The sequence below is a fragment of the Anomaloglossus baeobatrachus genome, chromosome 5 (genome assembly GCF_048569485.1).
Source record: "Anomaloglossus baeobatrachus isolate aAnoBae1 chromosome 5, aAnoBae1.hap1, whole genome shotgun sequence".
Taxonomy (NCBI): domain Eukaryota; kingdom Metazoa; phylum Chordata; class Amphibia; order Anura; family Aromobatidae; genus Anomaloglossus; species Anomaloglossus baeobatrachus.
This window is the reverse complement of record NC_134357.1, coordinates 326,470,391-326,495,929: the sequence shown is the minus strand read 5'-3', so window position 1 is coordinate 326,495,929 and position 25,539 is coordinate 326,470,391. Positions and strand designations below refer to the sequence as shown.

Genomic DNA, 25,539 nt, shown 5'->3' with positions numbered 1-25,539 from the left:
GCCAGTTGAAGGTTGGAAGGGTAGTAGATGCGTACGGAGTGCACCTCAAAAGATGGGAGAGTAACAGAGGGTGGTAGTGGAATTGTGGTATTGTCTGTGTGCTACCATGCATGAATTGTCACAGGATCATAGGCTTAGGGACTTTATTGGACTATGCGTTTCTCCTTCAGGTAGGTTGTTCCTGAAACTTGTAGTCCAATAAAGTCCCAAGTCTACTGTGATCCTGTGCCAATTTGTCCACGGAAGTACCCAGGTGATGCTACATTATCTCCTCGGCTTCAATTTTCAGTTTCGTGCTACAGGAACTGGCAGTCGGTGCAGCAGCCTTGGTCATTCCAATATAGCTTTCTCCTGTGTTGTGCCTGTCCAGGATAACCAGCTCAGGTGAGCAGTACTACGGTATCCTCACAGGTCTGCTTACCAGTACTGGCCACACAGGAAGAGCCTTTGTTCTTGTCTGTTGCCAATTAGAAGAATTGGGTCAGAAAGAAAGTTCATATTATATGTTTGCTAAAGACAAAAAACAATGTCTTTATGGACATATTAAGTTTCTGCAAATAAGTCCCGTGTAAAGGCTAGTGACAAGTATAAGGATCATACAGTTATTATTTCACCTTTATGTATCTTTTAGAGAGCCTATTTATCAGGGACTCTTAAACTGGGATTTATGAGACCTAAAATGATTATTTAATAAACTTTAGTGCTCTGCAGTTGCTTCAGAAATTTTCCATTGAAAATGAATGGATCCATAAACTTCATCAGATCACAATATACATCAATTATGAAGAATAGGCGAATCCCTATAAAATCATGCTTTTTATTGCTGCAATATCATTAAAAAAATCTATAATGTCAGAGATACAACTTCTACGCGTTTCATTGACTAAGGGCGCATAGTTCCAGAAAGGCGTAGAATTTGTATCTTCGACATTATGGATTTTTCATGAAATTGCAACAATAAAAAGCATGCTTTTATAGGGATTCACCTATTTTTCCTTATTTTTATATTCAGCCCATGGTCCCGAAATAATATGGATCCGGTCAGCATCCATATCCTACACTGTGAGGCTTTTTTTCTATATTTATTGGATCACAATATGCATCCATGGATCATGAAGGAGTTAAGATGTGTTCTCTATATACTTACTACATTATGCACTGTATATGACTTCTTTGTTTTCAGTGAGAATGAAGCCAGTGTGGCTGCTCTGGTGGAGTTGCCTCTCGTTGTGCGGACACTGCAGTCCTGGTGTTGTTTTGCGTGTCACTCAAAAATGGATGGACTACAGTAAGTAACCTGATATATGAAACCTGTTTGTAAAACTGATCCCAGGCCAAAGTTTAATATTGACATTTTGTGTATCTAGTTTTATCAGAAGGAACAGAAGTTTTTCGACACATGCTTAAACGTGACCATCTACCAAATATTATTGGTTCTACACGTGTTTTTGGTAATGTTGACTATGCAATTACAGGGTAAGAATTTGAAAAATATATTGCAACCACTGAACACACTTCAGGGTGCTTTACACGCTGCAACATCGCTAGCGATCTCGTTAGCGATGTGACACGCCAGATCGCAGATGTGATCTGCCGAGATCGCACATGTGACCGGCGCTATAAAACCGATCTATGTGTGATCTCGGCAGATCGCATTTGCAATCTGGTGTGTCACATCGCTAACAAGATCGCTACCGAAGTCGCAGCGTGTAAAGCACCCTTTCGGGTTGCGCTACAATATCAAGATTTTATTTTATCTCACAGAATATTAGTAGAGGAATTTGACACTTCTCATATCATGACTGTCCCAGTACCACCCTCAGATGTACAATTAAATGTCGAAGGTGCAAGGGCCAAGGTGTTTGGCCAGTGGAAGGTAAAACATTGGTTAATGTAAGTATACATTTTTTTTTTCTGGAGGACTGTTGATTTAGGGGTAATGTTAAAGGGAATCTGTCACCACGTTGACCTTTTTAAACTGTTAATATGGGCATACAGGTTATAGAAAGCTGAAAAAATCCATACCTTAATGTCTCATATCAGATGCCTTGTGGAAAAATCATCTTTTATCACTTTATGTAAATGAGCTCTTCCATGCTATGGGGCGGATGCTGCCTGGAAGTTATGCTCCATCTCCAGAGATTATTTTAAATAAAAGGGGCGTTACCAGTGTAATGGCTGCTTTCTGCTCTAACTGCAGAATTGTGTGTGATAACTGACACTTCTGCAGGTGACTCTCAGCTTTAGGCCTAAGCCACACGGCGAGAAAATCGGTGCGAGTGGAGTGCGATAAAACATCGCATTCCACTCGGACCAATTCTAGCCTGTGTGACAGCACACATGAGCGATTATTTTCTCAGCCCTAATCGGACCGAGAAAACAATCGCAGCATGCTGCGATTGTAATCCGAGACTCTTTCTCTCGCACCCATTCAAGTGAATGGGGCGAGAGAAAAATCGCACTGCACTCGCGGTACATCGGTGTACCGTGCGTGCAGAGCGAGAATGTCTATAGCCGGCTACACAGGCGAGAGGGAGAGAAATCCCTCCCTCCCCTCCTGAGTGCCGGCCCGCCCCCTGCAGCTGAGGTCTGCTCGCACGAACGGACCTCAGTTGCAAGGACACAAGCATGAGACTCGGCTCTGCTGTACTGCCAGCACGAGCCGAGTCTCATGCAAGGGGATCGCAGTAGTCCCCGTGTGGCCCCAGCCTTAGCCTCAATCTCCCATCCAGACAGTGTAACAATTTTGTAACAATAAAGCAGAGCTCAGGGAGCTGCAAAAAATGTGTTTGCATGAAAACAAACTGAATTTCTCCTGTTCTGTGTCAGTTACTTGTCTCACACTGGTAACGCCCCTTTTATTTGAAATAATATCTGAAGGCGGAGTTATCTTCCAGGCAGTATCCGCCCCATAGCCTGGAAGAGCTCATTTACATAAGGTGATAAAAGATGATTTTTCCACAACAAGGCATCTGATATGAGACATACAGGTAGGACTTTTTCAGCATTCTATACCCTATATGCCCATATTAATAGCTTAAAAAGGTCAAAGTGGTGACAGATTCCCTTTAATGAATCAAAATCAGGCTGTATCACACTGCTTTATTGTTGTTTGGTGTGCTGCATAATGGACATATTAACAAAATGGGTACACATAGGCAGTTAGGTATTTGGTTCAGTTTTCATTAAACTATTTTTTTCCATTGGGACCCTATTATCATTAATACATTTGCAAAATGTCTTAATTTTTCCAGAAAAGGCACTTTATTAAAGTGTTTCTGTCAGCACAAATTGATGGTGTAAACCAAGGATTGATGCTTTGGTTTCCTTGGTGTGCTCGAACATTATAGTGCACTTTCCCAAACATTTGTTTTGCATGTATCTTCACTTCGTTGTTCTTCAGTTGACAGCTTGGCCTACAGGGGCCAGAGTAGGGCAGAGATAGATGGAATTAGGTGGCAATAAGCCATGAATTGTTTGGCCATGGGTTCTCCGAGCTCCTTTGCATGGATAATTTGCCTTTCTTCATTACCAATCCGGTCATTCCACTGCCAAACCTGATGGCAGACTTTAACTTATGCAATATCCTATCTAACTTTAAAAAAGCTTCTCAAAATCAGAGTCCCTGAATATTAACATTTCTCCATCAACCATAGTGCCCTTGAGAGACGGTTTCAGCTTAAAATGGGTTAACTCAGCTTTAAATTATCTGGCAATACTTTTACCAAGAGACATGAATCTGACATATTGGCTCAAATTTTGTTAAACTTCTCCAGAGAACTGCTCAAGATGCACGAGGAATGCTTGTTTGATAAAAGTGCAAGTTTCAAAATGAACATTCTCACTTGGATCCTATATTTTAAACAAGGGGCCCCATAGACTTGTATGGGGACCGGCGTCTAGACAGATATCCTGGATCAATTCCGGGCTGGACCCAGGTTTTTTTTTTTTAAATCCAGGTGGACCTGCAGATTCTGGGTCCACGCATCACTAGTCATCACCAACAAAAGGTTTTGTAGGAAGTATTAAATAAGTTTCAGTAATCATGTTCTATATTTTTTTCCTGGTTCATTGTTCATTATTACACATCAGTAAATGTATGGACATCTATGGTTTGATTTCTTGCCTATGTGGATTGGATGAGTTGTTATCAACATCTGGTGAATATTTCATGACAATGGCACCTTAAGAAGTAAATTGGCGTGTTCAGTATACTGTATTTGTGCTGATCCCAGGACAGTCATAGCGGAGACAGTCATGATGATGAGGAGAGGAATTAGCAGACAGGGCTGCACACTGCTGTGCTGTGAGCTTGACCTACCCCGTAGCGCTCAACTTCTGACCTAACAGTGGCAGGAGAGAGAGACGTGTCGGCCCATAACTCTAGATGATGTACAGCACTATACACTGTAATTAATGCCTTACATTCTCTGTGCACTTCATGGAGGGGCTGCAGAAGCAGGGGGCCCCCCTTATGGATAGGGCCCTGAGCAACTAGCCAGCTTGCCCCACACACGCCCTAATGATGACCCTGATCATGCTCTATGGTTGACCTGTATTGGATATAAAGAACAGCAAAATGAAAATGCAAAACCATGTGTTGCTGTATGAACAAGTGCCCATAGCTTTCTTATCAAAAGCAAAAATACCTTACAAACTTTTTTGGCCTTTGTTACACCTCGTGGCTCTCCTGTGGCAAGGAATGAGGCAGTCTCCTTGCCTGCCACGAGCGCTCCTGCTCAGCAGCGCCGAAGGTCTGCCAGACTGCGCAGAGTGCAGGAGAAACCTCCTCAGAGAGGCAGCACAAGGGTGACACCTAGTGGTACTCCTGTTGCAAGAAATGAGGCAGTCTCCCATTCCTTGCCTGCCGCGGCTCCTCCTGCTCAGCAGCCCCGAAGGTCTGTGAGGTTGCGCAATGTGCAGAGGTTTTCTGCTCAGGGAAGCAGTGAGACTCCCGTTATCTCTACACATTGTGAGACCGAGGATCCCACCTCTATTTCCCAGAGGCAGGAGGGTGAGCATGTGCAATGCTTGGTGGGTCCTGATTCGCCCACTCACGTCATACGGCTTGATGACGAGGCTGGTGACGTGGTGAATCCTGACTGGCCAGGCTGGGACGTCGTGGATCCTGATTGGGTCAAGTCCGTCATCTCCGCCTCGCGCCCGCCCTTGGCTGGAGCGACACCTCCTTAAAAGCTCCTCCTGCCATCATGGCGGCGCGCGACCGTCCTTCTATGTTTGGATGTCTGGCAGCGTGCTGCCACGCCACTGCTCAGGCATTATCGTCTTCCGTGGGCTTGGCCCTTGCTGCTTAGGCAGCACCTGGTTTGCAGGCCGTGTCCCTGCCTTGCTGCTCCGGCAGTAGCTCCTTCGACAGGCCGTGTTCCTGTTCCAGGTGAGCTCCTCGAGTCTCCACCGGACTCACCTGGTTATTGAAAGCACACGTGCATGGGCACCTCTGTGCTACCCTCGTGCCATATTCTCGTGATTTCCACTGCCACACGTGCGTGGGCACCTCTGTGCTTCCCCGTGCAACAGGTACACCGAGCCGTGTGATCCCTGCCATACAACCCTCACGGGTTAGGGCAGACCGGTGTACGTAGATCGTCTGTGACATTCCAGACGATCGCTAGCAGCAACCCGCTCACTCTTCACCCACCATAGCAGCGGTCCCTTACACCGCACAGTGGACCTTGACCGGCGGAAGCTGTCCATTCCCCATCTTGGCACGCTTCCCCGGGTCCACCTCGTAACAGGCCTTGCTTATAAAAAACATACCCAACATGCCAAGTTACTCCATATTGGCGTGAGCATGTGATCTCAAGGGCCAAAAACTTTCACCAGCTGTACCAAATTTGACTTAGAACTTTATAATAAACCAGACTGAAAAAAAACCCCCAAAAAACAAATCACATAGGGGATTGAGGGTAGGAGTTAACCCTCAGGCAGAGGTAGGAAAGAGGATGGGGGATCCTTCCCACTCTTATTCTTGATATAACCCCCTTCATGACCCTCCCTCTTTCTTTTTATCCAACTGTACTTTACAGTTAAAATAAAGCAGTCATCCCTTGAAATTGTTAACCCTCGCAGCCCCTGTCACCTTCATTATTTTCTAGGGTGCCTACAATAGGAATACTTAGTGAGTTGGTACACACGACACTGCTGGGGTGGTGCGCAAGTAGGGTCCAAAACCGTCTCAAGTAGATGTAGAAACTTGGCACTCAAGATAAATTTGAATAGTGTTTTTTTACTGAGAAGAACTTGTAGGACCAGCACAAGCACAGACGTTTTAGTTAAAGACCTTCATCAGTGTGCGTGCAGGGGCTCTTCAGAAGGTATAGCAACTTGGCAACTGGCATAGTTAGGTATGATGAGGTGTCCACTGCTGTCTGTGTGGCAATGGACACAGTGTCATACCTGACTATGCTGCTCGCCACGCTACTATACTTTCTGAGGACCCTCTGCACGCACACTGATGAAGGTCTTTGACCGAAACATCTGTGCTTGTGCTGGTCCTTCAAGTTCTTCTCAATAAAAGACCACTATTCGCATTTATCTTGAGTGCCAAGTTTCTGCATCTACAATAGGAATACCACGTCTTGGACTCACACCTATCTCCAGAATAGGAATCACCACTGTATTTATTTGCACATCTGACCTACCAATGTTTTTTTTTAATAGTATAGAACAAAGACTTGTTTGGATGAGTTGCTGGAGCACCTTTTTTTCTGGGTCCCCACTGCAACTGTATTGGCTGTATTCAGTACTCTCTTAGCAATGAATGTAGAGAACCACGCATGATTATCTATGGACCTCTCCTATAACTGCAGTTTGGGCACTAGTCAGAATGAGGAATATGAGATATAGCAACAATGACTGACGTGAGACAACCCCTTTAGCCCTAGAACACATACCTGGGGCCTCACAGGCCTGCTAGGTCATTTGTTTTCTATGGTAGATTGTTATGCTTGCACGTTCTAGGGTTAGTTTTTTGTTGCGCTTTTTTGATCTGCATGCCTGAAACTTTGTATTCTCTTTTAACAGCAATGACAATGGTGATTTTTCACTCTCGATCTCTGGTGTAACATTGAAAGCACAGTTTACTACTTTGAAAGACTCATCTGCCCGACCATCTGTAGCTCTTTCTTCGTGCTATTCAGAAGTGAAGAAAGCGAAAGTGCACCTTTCTGGAGGAGCCAGGTAGATAAACAGATTAAATATAATTTGGATTGATTTGTTTATTATTTCTTATCTCTACTTTTCCAAGTAAATGTGAGTCTTATATTCCACACAAGCAGATTTACCAAGTCATATCGCGTACCATGCTTAGACGTGTACCGAAATGCATAATCTATCACCAGATTAAAACAATGTGTTCACAGAGAAACCTGTTTAACAACACGTTGTCCCCTTCCCAAATCTCTTCTGATTACTCGACAGTTTTATTTAATTACCTGATTTAATCTTAATGTTACTTAACCTGCTCTTATGTCTTACAGTTGGTTGTACAATCTCTTTACTGGATTTCTGGAAAGGCCGATCAGAGATAATCTAAATCAAAACGTAATATGAAAACATTAAATAACAATTAAATGATTAGAGGCTTCACAAACAATGTATAATGATAGGAACATATGTTTTTCATGCTATAGGCTTAAACTGGCTTTACACCGCCTGATTATCGAGAACGAGCATTACTAGGAACGGCCAATCACCACACTTGTTTGTTAGGTGAAATTATTTTTAAGCAGGCTTAAAAATCATTATTCTTGGCAGCACATCGTGCAGGTTAAAAAAGACGTGCTGCTGAGAATCATTACTGATCGTTTGAGATATAAGACAATAAATTAGTAGGAAATAAAGAGCAGGAAGAAAATAACCAGACGATGAGACGATTTCTACAGCACACCAAGCAGCACACAATAAATCACCAGCAACTGGAACAAAACAGCACACAGACCAGTTTAGCAAAAGCTATAGTTGGCATGGGAAGACAGGCTCCACCATCTTAAAAACGCAGGGAGTAACTGTGATAGGTCTCCCAAAAAATGTGATCCAAGAGGTAACCAACAAGCTACCAGACATTTGTCTGTGCAACTCAGGAGCACCAGAGAAAACATAGTGTGTCATGACACTCGGCAAGTTTAGAACTAAACACCATGTGACATTCTCTAGCATGAGAAAAAAAGCGCTGTTCAGGACTGCCCCATAGTATAACATTATTCCAAGGTTTATCCAAGAAAACATCAGATAGCCCTCATCTGTGTTATACGCTCAAGTGAAAGCAGGCTTTGATCAAGGTCATACATTCACTCTGCAAGAAAATTGGATCTATTATGCAAATGAAAATCGGTTCTCGGGTCTGAGTTTGATCAGAGTGTCAGCTTAGTGTGATCTTTTGCATGAGAAAATCATAGCACAGATAAGGAAAAGATGGAAAACAAAATATCACCATCTTTCTCCATTCAGTGAGTTAGCAGACATCAGATGTCATCGGCTGTTCAATGATTTCCGCACACCCATAGACTTGAATGGGTGCACGCCATCTGATACGCCACTCGCAGAATGCTGCGTTTTTTTCTCATGCCGAATTGTCATGAAAAAAAAGTGCTGATCAGCACAGCCCGATAATATAACATTGGTCCCATGGCTATTTGATAAAACATCAGAGCATTTGTCTGAGTTATATAATGGTGTGAGTGAGCTCTTATACTCACCTCCAGTGCTGATGCTGTTCCAGCAGTATCGGCAGAGGCTTTCCTGGGGCTTGTATAACAGTATAATTTCACGCGATCCCAGCAGCCAATTAGTGCTGGCTTCTCTCTTCGTGCCTTTGGACATATCGCAAAGATCCCGAGGGACCTGCTGCTCTTTCACTTCCTCCGGATGTATGTGATATGTGCAAAGGTGAACAGAGTGAAGCGGCCACTGAGCCTTGGTAGAGGCAGTGCAGACACCGCTGGAACAAAGCTGACACCAGAGGTGAGTATGTGTTGTTATTTCACAATGAGGAAACATAGAGATGGAGAAAGGCTTATCCGAGTAGTGGACAACTCCTTTAAATGAATTATAAGTATAAATACACTTTCAAATATGTCAGAGGCTTTAATAGATGGAGGTTCTGTGTCTGAGACACAGATTGGTAAAGCTAGGGGCAGATCTCTCAGCTGAGAACTGTTCTGATAAAAAAATGAAAGATAATTCAGCCTTGTCTGAGATCAGCATGTAGCTGAGCATTTTTGAGTCTTCGTTTTAGCATTTGGCGGGGGTCCAAGTATCAAAATTTTTATGACATTGAAAGTTTTTGAAAAGTGAAGTAACACTTTACTAAATATGCTAAATTGCGCTAAATATTAACTATTAACCTTGTCGCTTTGTTTCTCAGCTTTGTCCAAGAGTGAAAGAAGTCATTAAAATTCTTCAGAATGAGCTGGCAACATTTCAAGGTGGGTTTTAAAGTTTTTGGTCATGTAAATTTTATTTGCTTGCTTATTATTTAGTTTTTCAGTGTATGTGATACTGCTAAAATACAAAACTATTTTTTTTTCATTACTCTTCCTTACTTCATCGGAGTGATATTCTTTCAAGTGATCACTGTAGTAAAAAATCAGTGAGGAGTATAGAGTCTCAAGTAACAGTGCTATTAGGTCATATGCTCATGTGAACCCAGTCTTATCATGAAAAAAACATACTAGAGGCAAAACATAATGCAATAGAAGAATGCAAAAATAATCATAATATTGGTGGCAGAGACAGTAGAACAGTGAGTCTTTTTGATGGGCTGGTTCATTCCTAGACCCCATCTAAAGTAACTTGTTACATGACATTTCCAGGAGGGATTTTCCGGTCATTGATTCCTATATTATTCCCAATTACCCTTACCCGGTATCAATAATACACGGACACTGCTTGCGACTTGGTAAAAAATGGCCACAGCAGCCCTTTATTGCCTATTGTTTACACACTAACACAAGGGGGCGCCGTCCAACGGGCGTCCCCAACATTTAACAATAGGTAATACCATAATAATAATAATACAGTACGTAATACAATACGTAACCCTGGGTAGGCCCGGTCCAGAAACCACCTTCCACCACCAAAACATGATCCCTAGCCGCAACACACACCGGGCCGGAGATGAGGTATGAATCACCTACGGATCAATACCCCCCACCTTGCAGGACCCATGCTTGCAAGATCCTTGTAACCGGAGCCACTATATCCTACAAGTGACTCTCCAATCAAATAACATTATCCGTTAAACCGCCTCTGGACCAGACCTACCCCCGCCATAAGTCCGGTCCAGAAGCCATACTCCACCACCAGAACACAATCCCTGGCCGCAACACACCGACCCAGAGATACGAGGCATTAATCACCTACGGATCAATACCCCAACCTTGCAGGACCCCATGCCTGCAAGATCCCTGTAACCAAAGCCACTGTATTCCGCAAGTGACTCTTCAATCACACAAACCGTCAGAAAAACACGATCCCTGGCCGCAACACACCGACCCAGAGATACGAGGCATTAATCACCTACGGATCAATACCCCAACCTCGCAGGACCCCATGCCTGCAAGATCCCTGTAACCAAAGCCACTATATCCTACAAGTGACCCTTCAAATCACACAACCGTCAGAAACACGATCCCTGGCCGCAACACACCAACCCAGAGATGGGGGCATTAATCACCTACGGATTAAAACCCCCCCAAGTAGCATCAAGTATCAACCGTGTCTCAAAACCTTACATTCCTCTTTACCTCCAACTCAATATTATCCCCGGCTGCAACCTCCAGCCCAGAGATATGAGGCATCAATCACCTACGGATCAATCCCCCATGTGCATGACAGTAACTGTGACCTCAAAACCTTAAAGCCCGTGTGCGACTTTAATCCAACAACATCCCCGGCTGCAACTAGCCCAGAGATAAGAGGTATTAATCACCTACGGATCAAAACCCCTATGCCTTGCAGAACCACGTGCTTGCACTGCACTTGGATCCAGAACCATGACCCCAACCAGTGACTCCTCCTGCGATTACCATTTCACCAAAATGGATCACTGACCATAACAATGGTCCCATATTTAAATGAGGTAAAAGTCACCAAAGGAGTAATACCCTTACCCAAACCAAAAACACCCGTACTTTCAATTACCTATCACCTGGGGCACTATAGCCACCTGTGACTCCCTGGCAACCATCAACTCCTTAATATATAATCCTTGGCAACAACCCTGACCCATATATAAGGCATATAAGGCATTGATCACCAACGGAGCAATACCTCCTCCCTGCAGACAACCTTGTACCTGCAGGTCACCAGTAACCGGAGCCACTGTACCTTCCCCAGTGGCTCTCCATCCAAACACCAGTAACAATTAGAGCTCCTCTGGACCAGACCTACCCCCGCTGCTGTGACAAAGGACATAATCCCCATTATTTATGCTGACCATACACATATACATCATACACATCATATACATATACATATATTCCCACATTACCCCCATCTTATTCACCCACTTCCAAGAATCCCAAATGACAATATACATCACAATCCACATAGAAATCTCTTTTGTTTCGGTTTTTTTTTTTGTTTTTTTTTATTATTATTTTATACACGACACTTCCTCCAATCCTTTCTTTTCTCATTTTTTTTTTTTTTTTTTGTTGTAATGGCTCTAAAAATTGAATAACTATACATGCATATAAACACACCAATAATAACAATACACAATAGAAGGGAGGGTGGGTGGGAAGCTGTCATCCAGGAAATGCAAGAGGAGGTAATGGACTCCCACCTCCTATTATATACACCATAAAGCTCCCTCCTTTCCTTCCACCACACTCCACCCCCTAACCAATCACCTTCTTTTCCTCATTGCTAAACGAACCAACACTGTTTAACCCCATCAACTCCCTACCCTCCGGGCTGTCATGTCGCCCCTACACCCTATGGGTTCCATGGCTTTCTTGACATTTCCAGGAGGGATTTTCCGGTCGTTGATTCCTATATTATTCCCAATTACCCTTACCCGGTATCAATAATACACGGACACTGCTTGCGACTTGGTAAAAAATGGCCACAGCAGCCCTTTATTGCCTATTGTTTACACACTAACACAAGGGGGCGCCGTCCAACGGGCGTCCCCAACATTTAACAATAGGTAATACCATAATAATAATAATACAGTACGTAATACAATACGTAACCCTGGGTAGGCCCGGTCCAGAAACCACCTTCCACCACCAAAACATGATCCCTGGCCGCAACACACACCGGGCCGGAGATGAGGTATGAATCACCTACGGATCAATACCCCCCACCTTGCAGGACCCATGCCTGCAAGATCCTTGTAACCGGAGCCACTATATCCTACAAGTGACTCTCCAATCAAATAACATTATCCGTTAAACTGCCTCTGGACCAGACCTACCCCCGCCACAGAACAGGCCACGTGACACCTTGCGTGGCCTGGACCCCCACACACCCAACGCTTGCTCCCCCAACTTGCAAGCCAAACCAACCATTAAAACCTTTCCATCTATCACTTAAACTCTGAGCATCCCATATATGCACCATCCAGCGTACCCAGTCCACCTTACTGCACCGCACTCCCCTGATCCTTGGTGGCAGGAGCCACCGGGTCCCTCTGACGGCCACTCAGGCCCACCATGCCACAAGCTCCCAAACTATACCGGAATCCACACCATTCCCCGCTGGCCTTATTATAACCAATTAAATGCAGTACCGACTGTACCATCGTCCTCCCCAATACCGACCAAAGAACCACTGTACAGTCACCCTGTACAGTCAGTCCTCCTCCTCCATTCTCCAGCTGAATTAAACCACCACTGGGGTTGAGATACAACAACAGGATGACACTCACACTGCTTATGCTACTGGGTCACTTCGCACCCCAAACCTAGTTCTTCCAGGAAACCGCTAAAGTGAAACCCCGCTGTAAAACGACTGCAATCCATAGCCTTGAAATTTCCCCTACAGCTGACTTTGCAGCTTCCCCAGAGCCAAATATCACTACTGGTCTCCCCTGACCGATTTATTCCGCCATCACACCCTCTGACAACAACAGAGGCTCGAGCTGTCTTCCCCAGAAAATCCCAAAATCTTCCCACATACTCAACTACCACACTAATGGACCTTCTTCATCCGAAATCAGGCCCACTTAATTTCAACGAGGCCCACACGGCCTAACGGAACCATGCTCCACCCCAAAAATTAACACGGCCTCAAAAAACAAAACAACCGCAACCATCGCCCTGTACCCCTTACTGAGTCGAAGATATTGAAGCATTACCTTCGATCCCAAGGTCCCCAACAACACCTCCAACCATAATGCATAGTCCGCTTGCCTCTGCAAACTGGACCACGACAAGCTCCCTGTACTACAATGCCCACCGGAAAATTGCAGCCACACCACTGGCCCGATTGACTCCATATGCAACTATGGGCATCAGGAGACACAACTTTACCAAACACCATGTCCGGGCCTTTCGATCTCAAGGAAAACCTTGTGACACGCAACCCCCTTTGAGCTCTCATATTACACCCCAAGATAAATTAAAACCTTGGCCACACCATAGTATCCGCTCAAAGCCGACCACCGTGGGGCGTACCACCATTTTCCCGTAACGCACAACTGCACCTTCAAACCAAATACCTTCGTGCCATGAGACCGGAGCACCACGACTCCCTAAGCAAACTCTTACCCAGATGCCCATACCTACCACCGGGCCAAGCATTCCTTTTTTTTTTTTTAAATTGTATATGAATATTAAATAGAATCCACCAGCCCACAGATGCCAGGAGTCCACCCATGCAAAACACCCAATAATACCAGATGGCCCTAAGCTATCCGACTTACACTCTATGCACCACAAGTACCCAATCCTCTAGTCCAAACCATAACTCGCATAGTCCCCACCTGTAATCACGGCTGTCCGAAGAACTCCATTATTCCGTCCGCAGCCCACCATTGCTGATTAACCGAGTTCACCCACAGCAGCCCAAAGCTGCCCAGCACCTACATTAACACCAATTCAGTCACGCTGGACTCAACATTCCTCCCAGCACCAACCTCCACAATGGGATAACATGCTGACTAGCCACAAATTAACCCCATGTTACCATTGATGCGGTTGCAAACCTACAAACCCATTACAGCAACCAACACTTCACCTTCTCCTACATTTCCGCTCTCCTTTATTCACTTATCGACAGCAACCCTCGCGCCATACCGGGGCCCCGCACCTACACATCACTCACAAAACCCCCCTGAAAACTCCTCGAACACACCGTACCGCGGGACCCCTCACCCCTTTACCTTACCCACCATAATTCATCCAATAAGAACCACCATGCATCAGAAGATTAATAATGAAACACCCCAGCAAACCTTCAATAACTGCGCCGTCTCACCCGCTCACATGTGCCGCAATCATCAGCCCCCTTAACCAAGTCTCACAAGACCTAAACTGCGGTAAATGCCGAACCTCGCCATCCCCAACCTGCAACTGTAACCACCGGGCCTGACGCCACCTGCACCCTCACGGCCCCGCTGCCATGAGACCACCCCGTCCGTAACTCTGCTCCTGGCCTCCAGAACAACCGACCTATGAACTAACCACATGCTCCAAACCCCCCCCAGCTGCTACCCATATCTCCAGACACTACTCCACTACAGCGACTGTCCCCCCACCACTACAAAAAGGCTGAAACTTAAATTGATTACCGCGCCAGGCTGCCTCCAGAGGACGCCCTCAGATCAGCCGTCACCGTCCTTTTCGCCAGTCGTCCGTCGCTGATCCCGGGACAGTCCCTCAAGCTGCAGGCACTGAATGCCCGCCGGGTTCGCCCCCTGACGCCAGGAGCACCGTGTCCACATGCCCTGTTTGGGCCGATTGTCGCCTCCACAATGCTGGGCGCTCCCCTCCTGGGGGAAGCCGCTACTGATGAGAGCTGCACCCTTGTCCCAATGCCTGCTCCAGGATAGACAGCAGGCCTCCTGTCTCCTCCTCGTCGCCACCTGCTGCGCCCAGTCCTCCGGTCCCGATGATCCAGCCACACAGGTGAGGTGACCCTGCAGGCGCCTCCTGTCTCCTTCTCGCCGCCGCCTACTGCGCCCAGTCCTCCGGTCCCGATAATCCAGCCACACAGGTGAGGTGACCCTGCAGGCGCCTACTGTCTCCTCCTCGCCGCCGCCTTCTGCGCCCAGTCCTCCGGTCCCAATAATCCAAGCCACACAGGTGAGGTGACCCTGTAGGCAGCCGTCCTCCGCCCCCCCGCGGAGGGAGGGGGGGGGTGTTGTCCATCCACCGCCGCTGGGCGCGCTCCCTGCCGGGACCGGCCGCATCGCTCAAAAAATCCAGCCTGAGGCCTCACACCGGAAGTAGGCCCCCGGGCTGGACACGCCCCCTTTTCGGCCGTCGCGGCCCTGCAGGAGATTCCTCCCGACAGCCAGAGCGGGCGCTGCATGCTACCGCTGCCCACCCAGCTGCGGAGGGTCCCCACGGGAGTGGGGGCTCTCACGTTGTCCTCCTCACCCCCACCTTCCCCAAAAGACCCCGGCGAGTCCTGAAACTGCCAGCACTACAGCAAAGAGGGGGGGGGGAGGGGAAGGTGCCGAGGAGACACCCAGGCAGCCTGGGTGTAGGACTGCACTACCTGGGCGCCCTGCACCGCCATGCTGACCAGATCCGAGGATTCCTCAGGACATCATGATGGAGGTTCCCCAGCCCGTCCAAGCTGCAGATCTGCGATGTCCGGATCCATCATGCTGGATGTCATGATGGAGGTTCCCCAGCCCGTCCAAGCTGTCATCCAGGAAATGCAAGAGGAGGTAATGGACTCCCACCTCCTATTATATACACCATAAAGCTCCCTCCTTTCCTTCCATCACACTCCACCCCCTAACCAATCACCTTCTTTTCCTCATTGCTAAACGAACCAACACTGTTTAACCCCATCAACTCCCTACCCTCCGGGCTGTCATGTCGCCCCTACACCCTATGGGTTCCATGGCTTTCTAATCAGTGGTTTACTGGTCCTATCTAGATAGTATGGTATGATAGTCATTGTCAATGTTGACAACTCTATTAGTATGTTTTCCTCTGTATAATGGAAACCAAACATTTGTCATATGTCCGTATGTAATAACTGATAACATGCATATAATGAAATGAATGTGTTATTTGTACTAAATGCTGTTGTTACCATTGTACATAATCATCCATAGTGAAGTTGTTGTTAAATATCTCCCTAAAGAAAAAATAATTATTAATTATGTCATGGTCTGCTGCTAGCTTCAGATCATTTACTTCTGTGCTGACCTCACAACTTCTGTTACAACTTTATTTCACCTGTAGGGTTAAGATCTTGTAGTTATCTGGAGACAAATAACATTGATGGCCTATGCTTAGGATAAGTCATCAATGCGTGATAGGCCGGGGTCTGACACCTGGCATCCCCACCAATCAGCTGTTCTTGGTGCTGGCAACAGCATGCAGCTGGAAATGCTTGATTTCGGAGCTGCCCCATTTTCTGATAACGTTTGCAGCCAGATACTGCACATCCGCTTCCCATTCAAATCAAAAGGAGGCAGATGTGCAGTACCCGGCATCGACCACGATCAGTCGACGGGGCAGCTCTGGAACTAATCATTTACAGCTGCCACCGCTGGCACAGGAAGAAGCCAATTGGTGGGGTTGCCAGGTGTCAGACCCTGGCCGATCAGACATTGATGACCTATTCTAAGGGGTACTTTGCACGCTGCGACATCGCAGGCCGATGCTGCGATGCCGAGCGCGATAGTACCCGCCCCCGTCGCAGCAGCAATTTCCTTGTGATAACTGCCGTAGCGAACATTATCGCTACGGCAGCTTCACATGGACTCACCTGTCCTGCGACCGTCGCTCTGGCCGGCGACCCACCTCCTTGTTAAAGGGGCGGGTCGTGCGGCGTCATAGCGACGTCACACGCCAGGCGGCCAATCGGAGCGGAGGGGCGGAGATGAGTGGGATGTAAACATCCCGCCCATCTCCTTCCTTCCGCAAATCCTATGGAAGCCGCAGTGACGCCGGTAGGAGATGTTCCTCGCTCCTGCGGCTTCACACACAGCGATGTGTGCTGCCGCAGGAGCGAGGAACAACATTGGACTGTCGCGTCAGCGTAATCATGGATTACGCCGACGCTGCACCGATGATACGATTACGACGCTTTTGCTCTCGCTAATCGTATCATCTAGGCTTTACACACTACGATGTCGCATGCGATGCCGGAAGTGCGTCATTTTCAATTTGACCCCACCGACATCGCACCTGTGATGTCGTAGTGTGCAAAGCCCGCCTAAGGGTAGACCATCAAAATTAAAATAGTGTCCACCACCTTTAAAGAGGGATTAAAGGGAACCTGTCACTAGATAAATTCTGTCTGGACTATAGACAGCAAAAACCAGAGCTTGGCTGGAACTGCATTACAGGGGGGTGGGGAGGGGTGATGGGTGTCCAAATCAACTCACCTATCCCATGTTTCTAGCCTCCTAAATGTCGTTGTTGTGATTGACTGTGGAATCTAAGGCGGGCTTTGCACACTACGACATCGCAGGTGCGATGTCGGTGGGGTCAAATTGAAAGTGACGCACATCCGGCATCGCATGCGACATTGTACTGTGTAAAGCCTAGATGATACGATTAACGAGCACAAAATCACCATAATCGTATCATCGGTGCAGCGTCGGCCATAATTACGCTGACGCGACGGTCCGATGTTGTTCCTCGTTCCTGCGCCAGCACACATCGCTGTGTGTGAAGCCGCAGGAGCGAGGAACATCTCCTACCGGCGTCACTGCGGCTTCCGTAGGATATGCGGAAGGAAGGAGGTGGGCAGGATGTTTACATCCTGCTCATCTCCGCCCCTCCGCCGCTATTGGCCGCCTGCCGTGTGACATCGCTATGACGCCGCACGACCCGCCCCCTTAGGAAGGAGGCGGGTCGCCGGCCAGAGCGACGGTCGCAGGGCAGGTGAGTGCATGTGAAGCTGGCGTAGCGATAATTTTCGCTACGCCAGCTATCACACGATATCGTACCTGCGACGGGGGCGGGGAAAATCGCGTGCGACATCGCAGCATTGGCTTGCGATGTCGCAACGTGCAAAGCCCGCCTAAAAGTTGAACTAGCTTTAATTGCAAGTAACTCTTAGGTGCCAGTTGTATTACAGAGCTGGGGTCTATGCTGTATGGAGTGCGCTCAGCTCCTGAGACTGATCCATATAAGTAGTGAGCACATCCACCATACATGTGTGGAGGATGTGATTAAGAGTTTTTATTATTACAATTAAATGTAGCCTTTCAATGCACACATACTGTTGTGACATCATCAGGGAATTAAATTGTCAAAGCAAGAAAGTACAACCTGTTAATATGAAGGAAGGTGCCAGCCTCGAGTTGCATGGGCACCGCACTCCTTCGGTAGGGTGACTCTATGTGCAGATGTTACGTCGGGTGGGGTGCATGACACTTACTGATTTCTCCAGGCTGGTGTCCATCATCCCGCCAGCAGTAGTCATAGACAGTTAGTAACACACGCAACACCAGAGCTCGCTTAGCCAATCAGAAATTTACACTTTTTTCATCACAATGTTATGACAAACATGGCTTTCCTTTCCTTCCTGTGGCAACTGACCCCCAGGGCAGGTACAGACACTGGTACAGACACATACAGGCATGTGTCCCCATACAGACGGTATAAGTGAGGCAGACAAGCAGGCGGGTTCGGGTAGGTATGGTGGGCATGGCAGGGACACATAGATATGGGAAGCCAGGTACAGTTAATGGATACAGGGATACCGGGACATGAAAAATAGCTAGACAGACAGGATACTAAAGGGCACGTTACATGCTACGATATATCTAATGATATGTCGTCAGGGTCACGTTGATAGTGACGCACATCCAGCATCGTTTGACATATCGCAGCGTGTGACAGCTACAAGCGACTGTGAACGAGCAAAAATACTTACCTTATCATTGCTCGTTGACACGTCGCTCATTTTCTAAATTTTGTTCAATTTCCTTGAAGCAGGTTGTTCGTTGCTCCTGAGGCAACACACATTGCTCCGTGTGACACCCTGGGAGCGACGAATATAGCTTACCTGCGTCCCGCTGGCAATGCGGAAGGAAGAAGGAGGGCGGGATGTTACGTCCCGCTCATCTCCGCCCCTCCGCTTCTATTGAACGGCTGCCGTGTGACGTCGCTGTAACGCCGCACGAACCGCCCCCTTAGAAAGGAGGTGGTTCTCCGGCCAGAGCGACGTCGCAGAGCAGGTAAGTGCATGTGACGGGGGTAAGTGAGGTTGTGCGGCACGGGCAGTGATTTGCCCGTGTCGCACATCCGACGGGGGCGGGTACGATCGCTTGCGAGCTTAACTAACTAGAGATGTTGCACAGGCACCTCCTCTAATGGGAGGGTGCCTTAACTATATAGTGCCTCTCAACCGTAGGCTGAGAAGCTTTTTCCGGGAAATGGCACACCATCTCTTTAAGAGAAAGGTGGGTGTGCGCTCGTGCACCCTAAGTGCATTCCCAGGGAGCCTGTGATGCGTGCACAGACCCCAGGGAGTAAGGGTGGCAGACGAGCATGTGGGCAACTACTGAACTGTGGAGAAATACACAATGCGGTGACAGTGGTGGTAAGTCAGTGTCCCTGCAAGGACACCGATGCTACAGACATTATCAAGGGAAGACAGTGTCTTCAGCAATATATACTAACTAATGAAATCTAATGTATGCAGTGCTCCCTCCACTTTCTATAACAGTTGCTGTAGGATACAGCTGACCATTCTTAATTCTAAGTACAAGACATCCTTTGTGAGTGGATAATCTCATTTGCAAATGTATCATTTGTTGGGGAAGAGTCGGACAGCAACCTTAAAAATAAAACATCTGTTGGGTTTGGCATATGTTATGTTACTGTAATGTATTGGGACACTGTGGCCTCCCTGCCTAAAAGCAACAGTTCATCATATTATTAGTGTTTTCCACTCCAACAGGATTATTTGATTATTATGTATAAGACTTAAAGGGAACCTGTTGGATGATTCATGCTGTCCAAACCAAAGGCAGTATGAATCAGGTACACACTTTCTAAAATACTGCTGAGTAGTGCAGATGATCTAAAAGGGGATAGTATCAATGATTTATGATGCCCGTGGTTCAAGGAACATGAATCACTTGTTTACCTTCAATGACCTTTATTCACCTCTGGTACACCATATACACACCTCAACATTGAAATTGCATCACTAAGAAGCAAAAGAAGTGTAATTATGGAAATCACAGGCTCAAAAGACATGTTAATGATATGCAGATAATGAAAAATAGAAACCAAATTTTCAAAATATCTCAATTTACTTAATATCGAGTATGAGTGCCACACACAGAAATAGACGTATGTACATGTCTAGGCATGTTATAGAAGAGGCTATTAATGGCTGTCTGAGGAATGTTCTGCCCGGCTTAATGCACGTTGTCGCGGGCGGAGAGGGGTTTTTGGGGAATGCCGCTCGCCTGGGGAATTCGCTGGCGCTCGGGTCCGGTGCTTCTGCTCCTCGGTGGCTCAAGCACGGGGCTGGACCTGGGGGCTCGAGCAGCGCCTCCTCGCCCACGAGTGAAAAGGGGGAGGTTTGGTGGTGGGATGTCGGTTGTGATGCCACCCACGGGGTTGTGGTGATGGTGGGCACCACCGCTGCTGGTGACGGGGGTTCCCGGGAGCGATGGCGGGGAGCAGCTGAGGTGTTGGCCCCTCCATGGGTAGGGGCTGTTGGTCCCGGGGCCCCGGTTGGGGGTTGGATGTTGGTGGGTAGGGGATAGGTGCAGGTGCCGATGAGGGGAGGCAGCGCGGATGCGGGGTCAGCGTTACGGTGCAGCGCTGTGCCGGATGGCACTGGTGTACTCACTCAGGTAGTCAATAACAGAGTCTCTGGTTAACCAAACGGCTGGATGGACGGGGCCCGCAGTCGACTGCGGTTTCTTCACTCTCCCCAGACGGGTTGGTGGTGGCTGTCTTTCCCTGCACCTGTATGTAAGTGTTTGACCCCTATGGATTCCCACGGGTGGTCCGCTCCCCGGCTTGTACGTGTCGGTAGAGCCCGTTTTGCCCGCAGGCGCTGGCCTTTGGATCTCTGGCCGTTGGCGGTGGCTCTTATCCGGACGGGTTGGGCTGTTGCCTTCTGACGGGACTTGGTTGGGAATGAACCCCTGAGGTCCAGACCGCAATCAGAAAACTTGACCGTTACGGCGGCTTCCGAGCCTAGTCAGGGTCTGAGTACCCTGCCTTGGTGCTTAGCTTCAATCCGCTCCCCGGTTCGGTACCGGCCGGCCACCGCCCCACCCCGGTCCTATGGTTCCGCAGACGTCCACTAACTCCTGCAGACAGCCACCACCATCTGCCGACCTTGCTAATGGTGCCTGGGCTCCAACCCAGACACACACAGTCTCTCCTCTCACTTCCACCTCTAAAACTTAACTCCTCCACTTGACTCCCGAACTAGACTAACTACTTTTCCCGCCTCCAGGCCTGTGAACTCCTCGGTGGGTGGGGCCAACCGCCTGGCTCCCCCCCATCTGGTGTGGACATCAGACCCTGGAGGGAGGCAACAAGGGTTTTTGTTTGACAGGTGTTCCCTACCAGGGGAGGGGGTGTGTGTGTATGTGGTTTTATTCTGTGACCCCTGGGGTCCAGAGCGTCACACTCCCCCTTGGTAAAACGCTGCCCGTCCACCACCGGTTTTATTTTTTTTTTCTGAAAGATATAAAAACAAACAATATGCGTATTTCAAATCTTCCCTTACGGGAGGCATGTCACTTAAACGTTGCAAACATGAATAAAAACACTTTTAATAATACGGACGGGTCCCATTTCTTCCGCTTCCCCACCCAAACAACCTAAGCCTTGATGCTGCCCCTAAGAAACGGGCAACACCCCTTTTCCCCAGTCCGGAAAACAGAACCAGGTTCAGGTTGCCCAAGCGGGAACGGGTACGGTATCACGCACCCGACTGTCATTCAGGGGGCCCCACGTCCAGGGGGACCCCTGACCCCGGAGGATGGTCACCGGTCCTGGTGGTAACCGGACCCCAGCCTGCTCTGCTGCGGGTCCCTCCTCCAACCTGCCACTCCGGAGGCGGTCAACGGGACTCCTGCCCACAATTATTTACAAACCCGCTAGTTCGTGGGTGGTCTGCAAGCTCTCAGTCATGTTCATGAGTAGTTCCTCATGTGTGCTGTTTCAGGGAAGTAACGTGGCAAACAGGGGACAAAACATGCTGATGGTCCCAACGGGGACAAGGGTTCTTTTTTCAATCAGGTGACAACCTCGGGTGATTAATGCTCACTCATTCTGATATTTACACAATCAACATACGGCACCCCTAGATGGCATTTTCCCTATAATTAAGCGGGGCCTACCTAGGTTGGGATGTGTGGACCTTCTAAACACAATGTCGTCATTGGGGGGCACTGGGACAGAGGAGACAACTGGTTCCTCTTCTTGTCTGTCGGGTATGGTAGGTGGAGACCTACGGGGGCTTGGTATAGGTGCATCCCTGGGCACTGGTTCAAGCGGTTCACTGGCGTTTTTTTCCGTTTCCATCTCTTCCACGGGTTGTGGGAACATTATCACTGGAATAATCACCGCCTGTTCTGCATAGGCCTGTCTACTGGGAAGTCGCCCATCACTGTGTGGATCACCTCTTTCTTTTCCCCGTTCGGTATGGGGACCGGGACTTCATTTGCCAATCGCAAGGGGTGTGGGCATCTCTTCAGGTGGTCCCTGGAAACTGTAGCCGTGGTTTTCCCCTGGTCGCGACTAATCAGATAAGTCTTCTCGTTCTCCCATCCAGTGGGCTGTATGACATACGGGGTTCTTTCCCACTAATCATCAAGCTTATGGGTTCTCCTCTTCCGTTGCAGCACTATATCCCCAGGCTCAAAGGGGACAGCTGGAGCCCGTCTGTTGAAGCGCTGCTCTTGTTTTTCTCGGCTCTGACGCAGGTTCTTTTCCACATACTCCTGAATCCGTCGGTACTGCGCCTGCCGCTTGGTATCCTAGTTTTCAGTAGATGGAAGAGCCTCTGGAGCGTCCAGGCCCATTTCCAGGTCCACCAGCAGCCGCCCCGGTTAGGCTCTCATCAGATACGTGGGTGTACACTTGGTAGAACTACAGGGAATGTTGTTGTACATGTCTACCAGGTCGGGCAGCTTCTCCGGCCACAGGTTTCGCTCTTCCAATGGTAGCGTCTTGAGGAGACCCAGGACCAGGTGATTCATCTTTTCACACATCCCATTGGTTTGGGCATGGTATGGTGTGGTCCTGATTTTCTTGCACCCGTACAACGGGCAAAACTCCTGGAACACTTCGGCTTCAAAGGCCGGACCCCGATCCGTGAGCACCCGTGCGGTCGACAGAAGTAGGCCTGGAATGCTCTAGCTGCAGTACGGCCTGTCAGATCTTTAACTGGAACAACCACCATGAACCGCGAGTAGTGGTCTACGATGGTCAGGGCGTAGGTATACCCATTTCGGCTGGGTGTGAGCTTGACGTGGTCCAAGACGACCAATTCCAGCGGCTGATGGGTGACGATCGGCTGTAGGGGGGCCTTCTGGCTGGCTTCCTCCCGTCTTCTCAGTGCACATTGACCACATTCTCGACACCAGGCCTCCACAGACTCCCGCATCCCACTCCAATAGAACCGCTCTCTCAGCAACATCTCCAGCTTCTTCCAACCGAAGTGTCCAGTGCCATCATGGTACGCCTGCAGGACTTTGGGCACGCTGGCCTGAGGAACCACCAGCTGGCGAACCTTCTCATGAGTTTTTGGGTCGATCAGCTCCCGATACAGCTTTCCTTGATGCAGGTATAGCCGGGCTCTTTCTTTCCACAGCCGCTGGGCTTCAGCGGGAGCTGAGGGATCCATTTTGGAGGAGCCCTGTGCAATCATGGTCTTGACCAACTGGACGGCAGGCGCTTGGTCCTGGGCTTCCTACTACCCCTGGCTGGGTAACGGGTCCAGGTTCCCCCTTCTGATTGACACAAAGTTTTTCGGCCGGTGGCCGGTGGAACGCGGGCAACTTGATTTCCTCGAGGTTGTCGTCTTCCGACCCCCCGTCAGGCAGGTGGGGCATCCGAGATAATGCGTCCGCGTTGGTGTTCTTGCAGCCGGCTCTGTATTTGATAGTGAAGTCATAGTTGGACAGCCGAGCCACCCACTGCTGTTCCAGTGCGCCTAACTTGGCCGTATCCAGATGGGTCAATGGATTATTGTCCGTGTAGGCAGTGAATTTCGCCGTCACGAGATAATGCCTGAACCTTTCGGTGATTGCCCACACCAGGTCCAGAAATTCAAGCTTGAAGGAGCTGTAATTTTTGGGGTTTCTCTCCGTGGGTCGGAGTTTTCTGCTGGCGTAGGCAATCACTTTCTCCTTCCTTTCTGGACCTGGGACAAGACTGCCCCCAGGCCCACATTGCTGGCATCAGTGTAAAGGATGAACGGGAAGCTGTAGTCGGGATACGCCAGGATTTCCTCCCCTGTCAAGGCTGACTTCAGCTGGCGAAAGGACTCCTCATGCTTCTCTTCCCACACAAATAGCGGTCCAGGGGCCTTACCACCCTTGGTCTGTCCCACGAGGAGGTCTTGCATTGGTGCAGCCATCTTTGTGTACCCCTTGATGAAGCGGCAGTAATAGCCCACCAGGCCCAGGAACTGCCTCACTTCCCTCACTGTGGTCGGCCGTGGCCAGTCCTGGATAGCGGTAATCTTCTCAGGATCGGGGGTGACACCTTCTGCACTCACCACGTGTCCGAGGTACTGCACCTTAGGCATCAGCAGATGGCACTTGGAGGGTTTCAGCTTCATCCCTTACTTAGCAAGGGACGTGAACACTTCTGCCAGGTGCTCCAAGTGAGCCTCGTACGTCTGGGAATACACAATCACATCATCCAGATACAGCAAGACAGTTTTGAAATTAAGATGTCCCAGGCAGCACTCCATAAGCCGTCGGAACGTCCCAGGGGCATTGCACAGCCCAAACGGCATGCTGTTGAACTCGCAGAATCACCTAGGGGTGGTAAATGCAGTCTTCTCACGATCTTCTGGTGCAACCGCCACCTGCCAGTATCCGCTGGTAAGGTCGAGGGTAGAGAAATATTTAGCAGTTTTCAGTGCAGCCAGCGACTCTTCAATACGGGGGAGAGGATAGGCATCTTTATGCGTTATTTGATTGATCTTCCGGTAATCCACACACATTCTCATGGTGCCATCCTTCTTCTTCACCAGTACCAGTGGGGCTGCCCAGGGACTACAACTATCCCTGATGACCCCTGCCTCCTTCATGTTCCTCAACATGTCCTTAGCGCATTGATAGTGTGCTGGTGGGATTGGCCTATACCTTTCCTTGATGGGTGGATGAGTGCCCGTGGGGGATATGATGCTGAACCCCTTTAATCCTCCCGAAGTCTA

The 25,539-nt window shown here is 48.5% G+C and overlaps 1 protein-coding gene across 1 annotated transcript in view; it reads left to right on the top strand.

Moving 5' to 3' along the window:
* Nucleotides 1-1,188: 1,188 nt before the first annotated feature.
* Nucleotides 1,189-25,539, top strand: part of LOC142310062 (bactericidal permeability-increasing protein-like) — a 182,207-nt gene continuing 157,856 nt past the window's right edge. Inside the window, exons 1-6 of the mRNA XM_075347533.1 lie at nucleotides 1,189-1,288; nucleotides 1,368-1,476; nucleotides 1,765-1,893; nucleotides 7,045-7,200; nucleotides 7,500-7,563; nucleotides 9,386-9,446. Coding sequence (XP_075203648.1) covers nucleotides 1,189-1,288; nucleotides 1,368-1,476; nucleotides 1,765-1,893; nucleotides 7,045-7,200; nucleotides 7,500-7,563; nucleotides 9,386-9,446 — 619 coding nt within the window. The remainder of the gene's footprint in view (nucleotides 1,289-1,367; nucleotides 1,477-1,764; nucleotides 1,894-7,044; nucleotides 7,201-7,499; nucleotides 7,564-9,385; nucleotides 9,447-25,539) is intronic.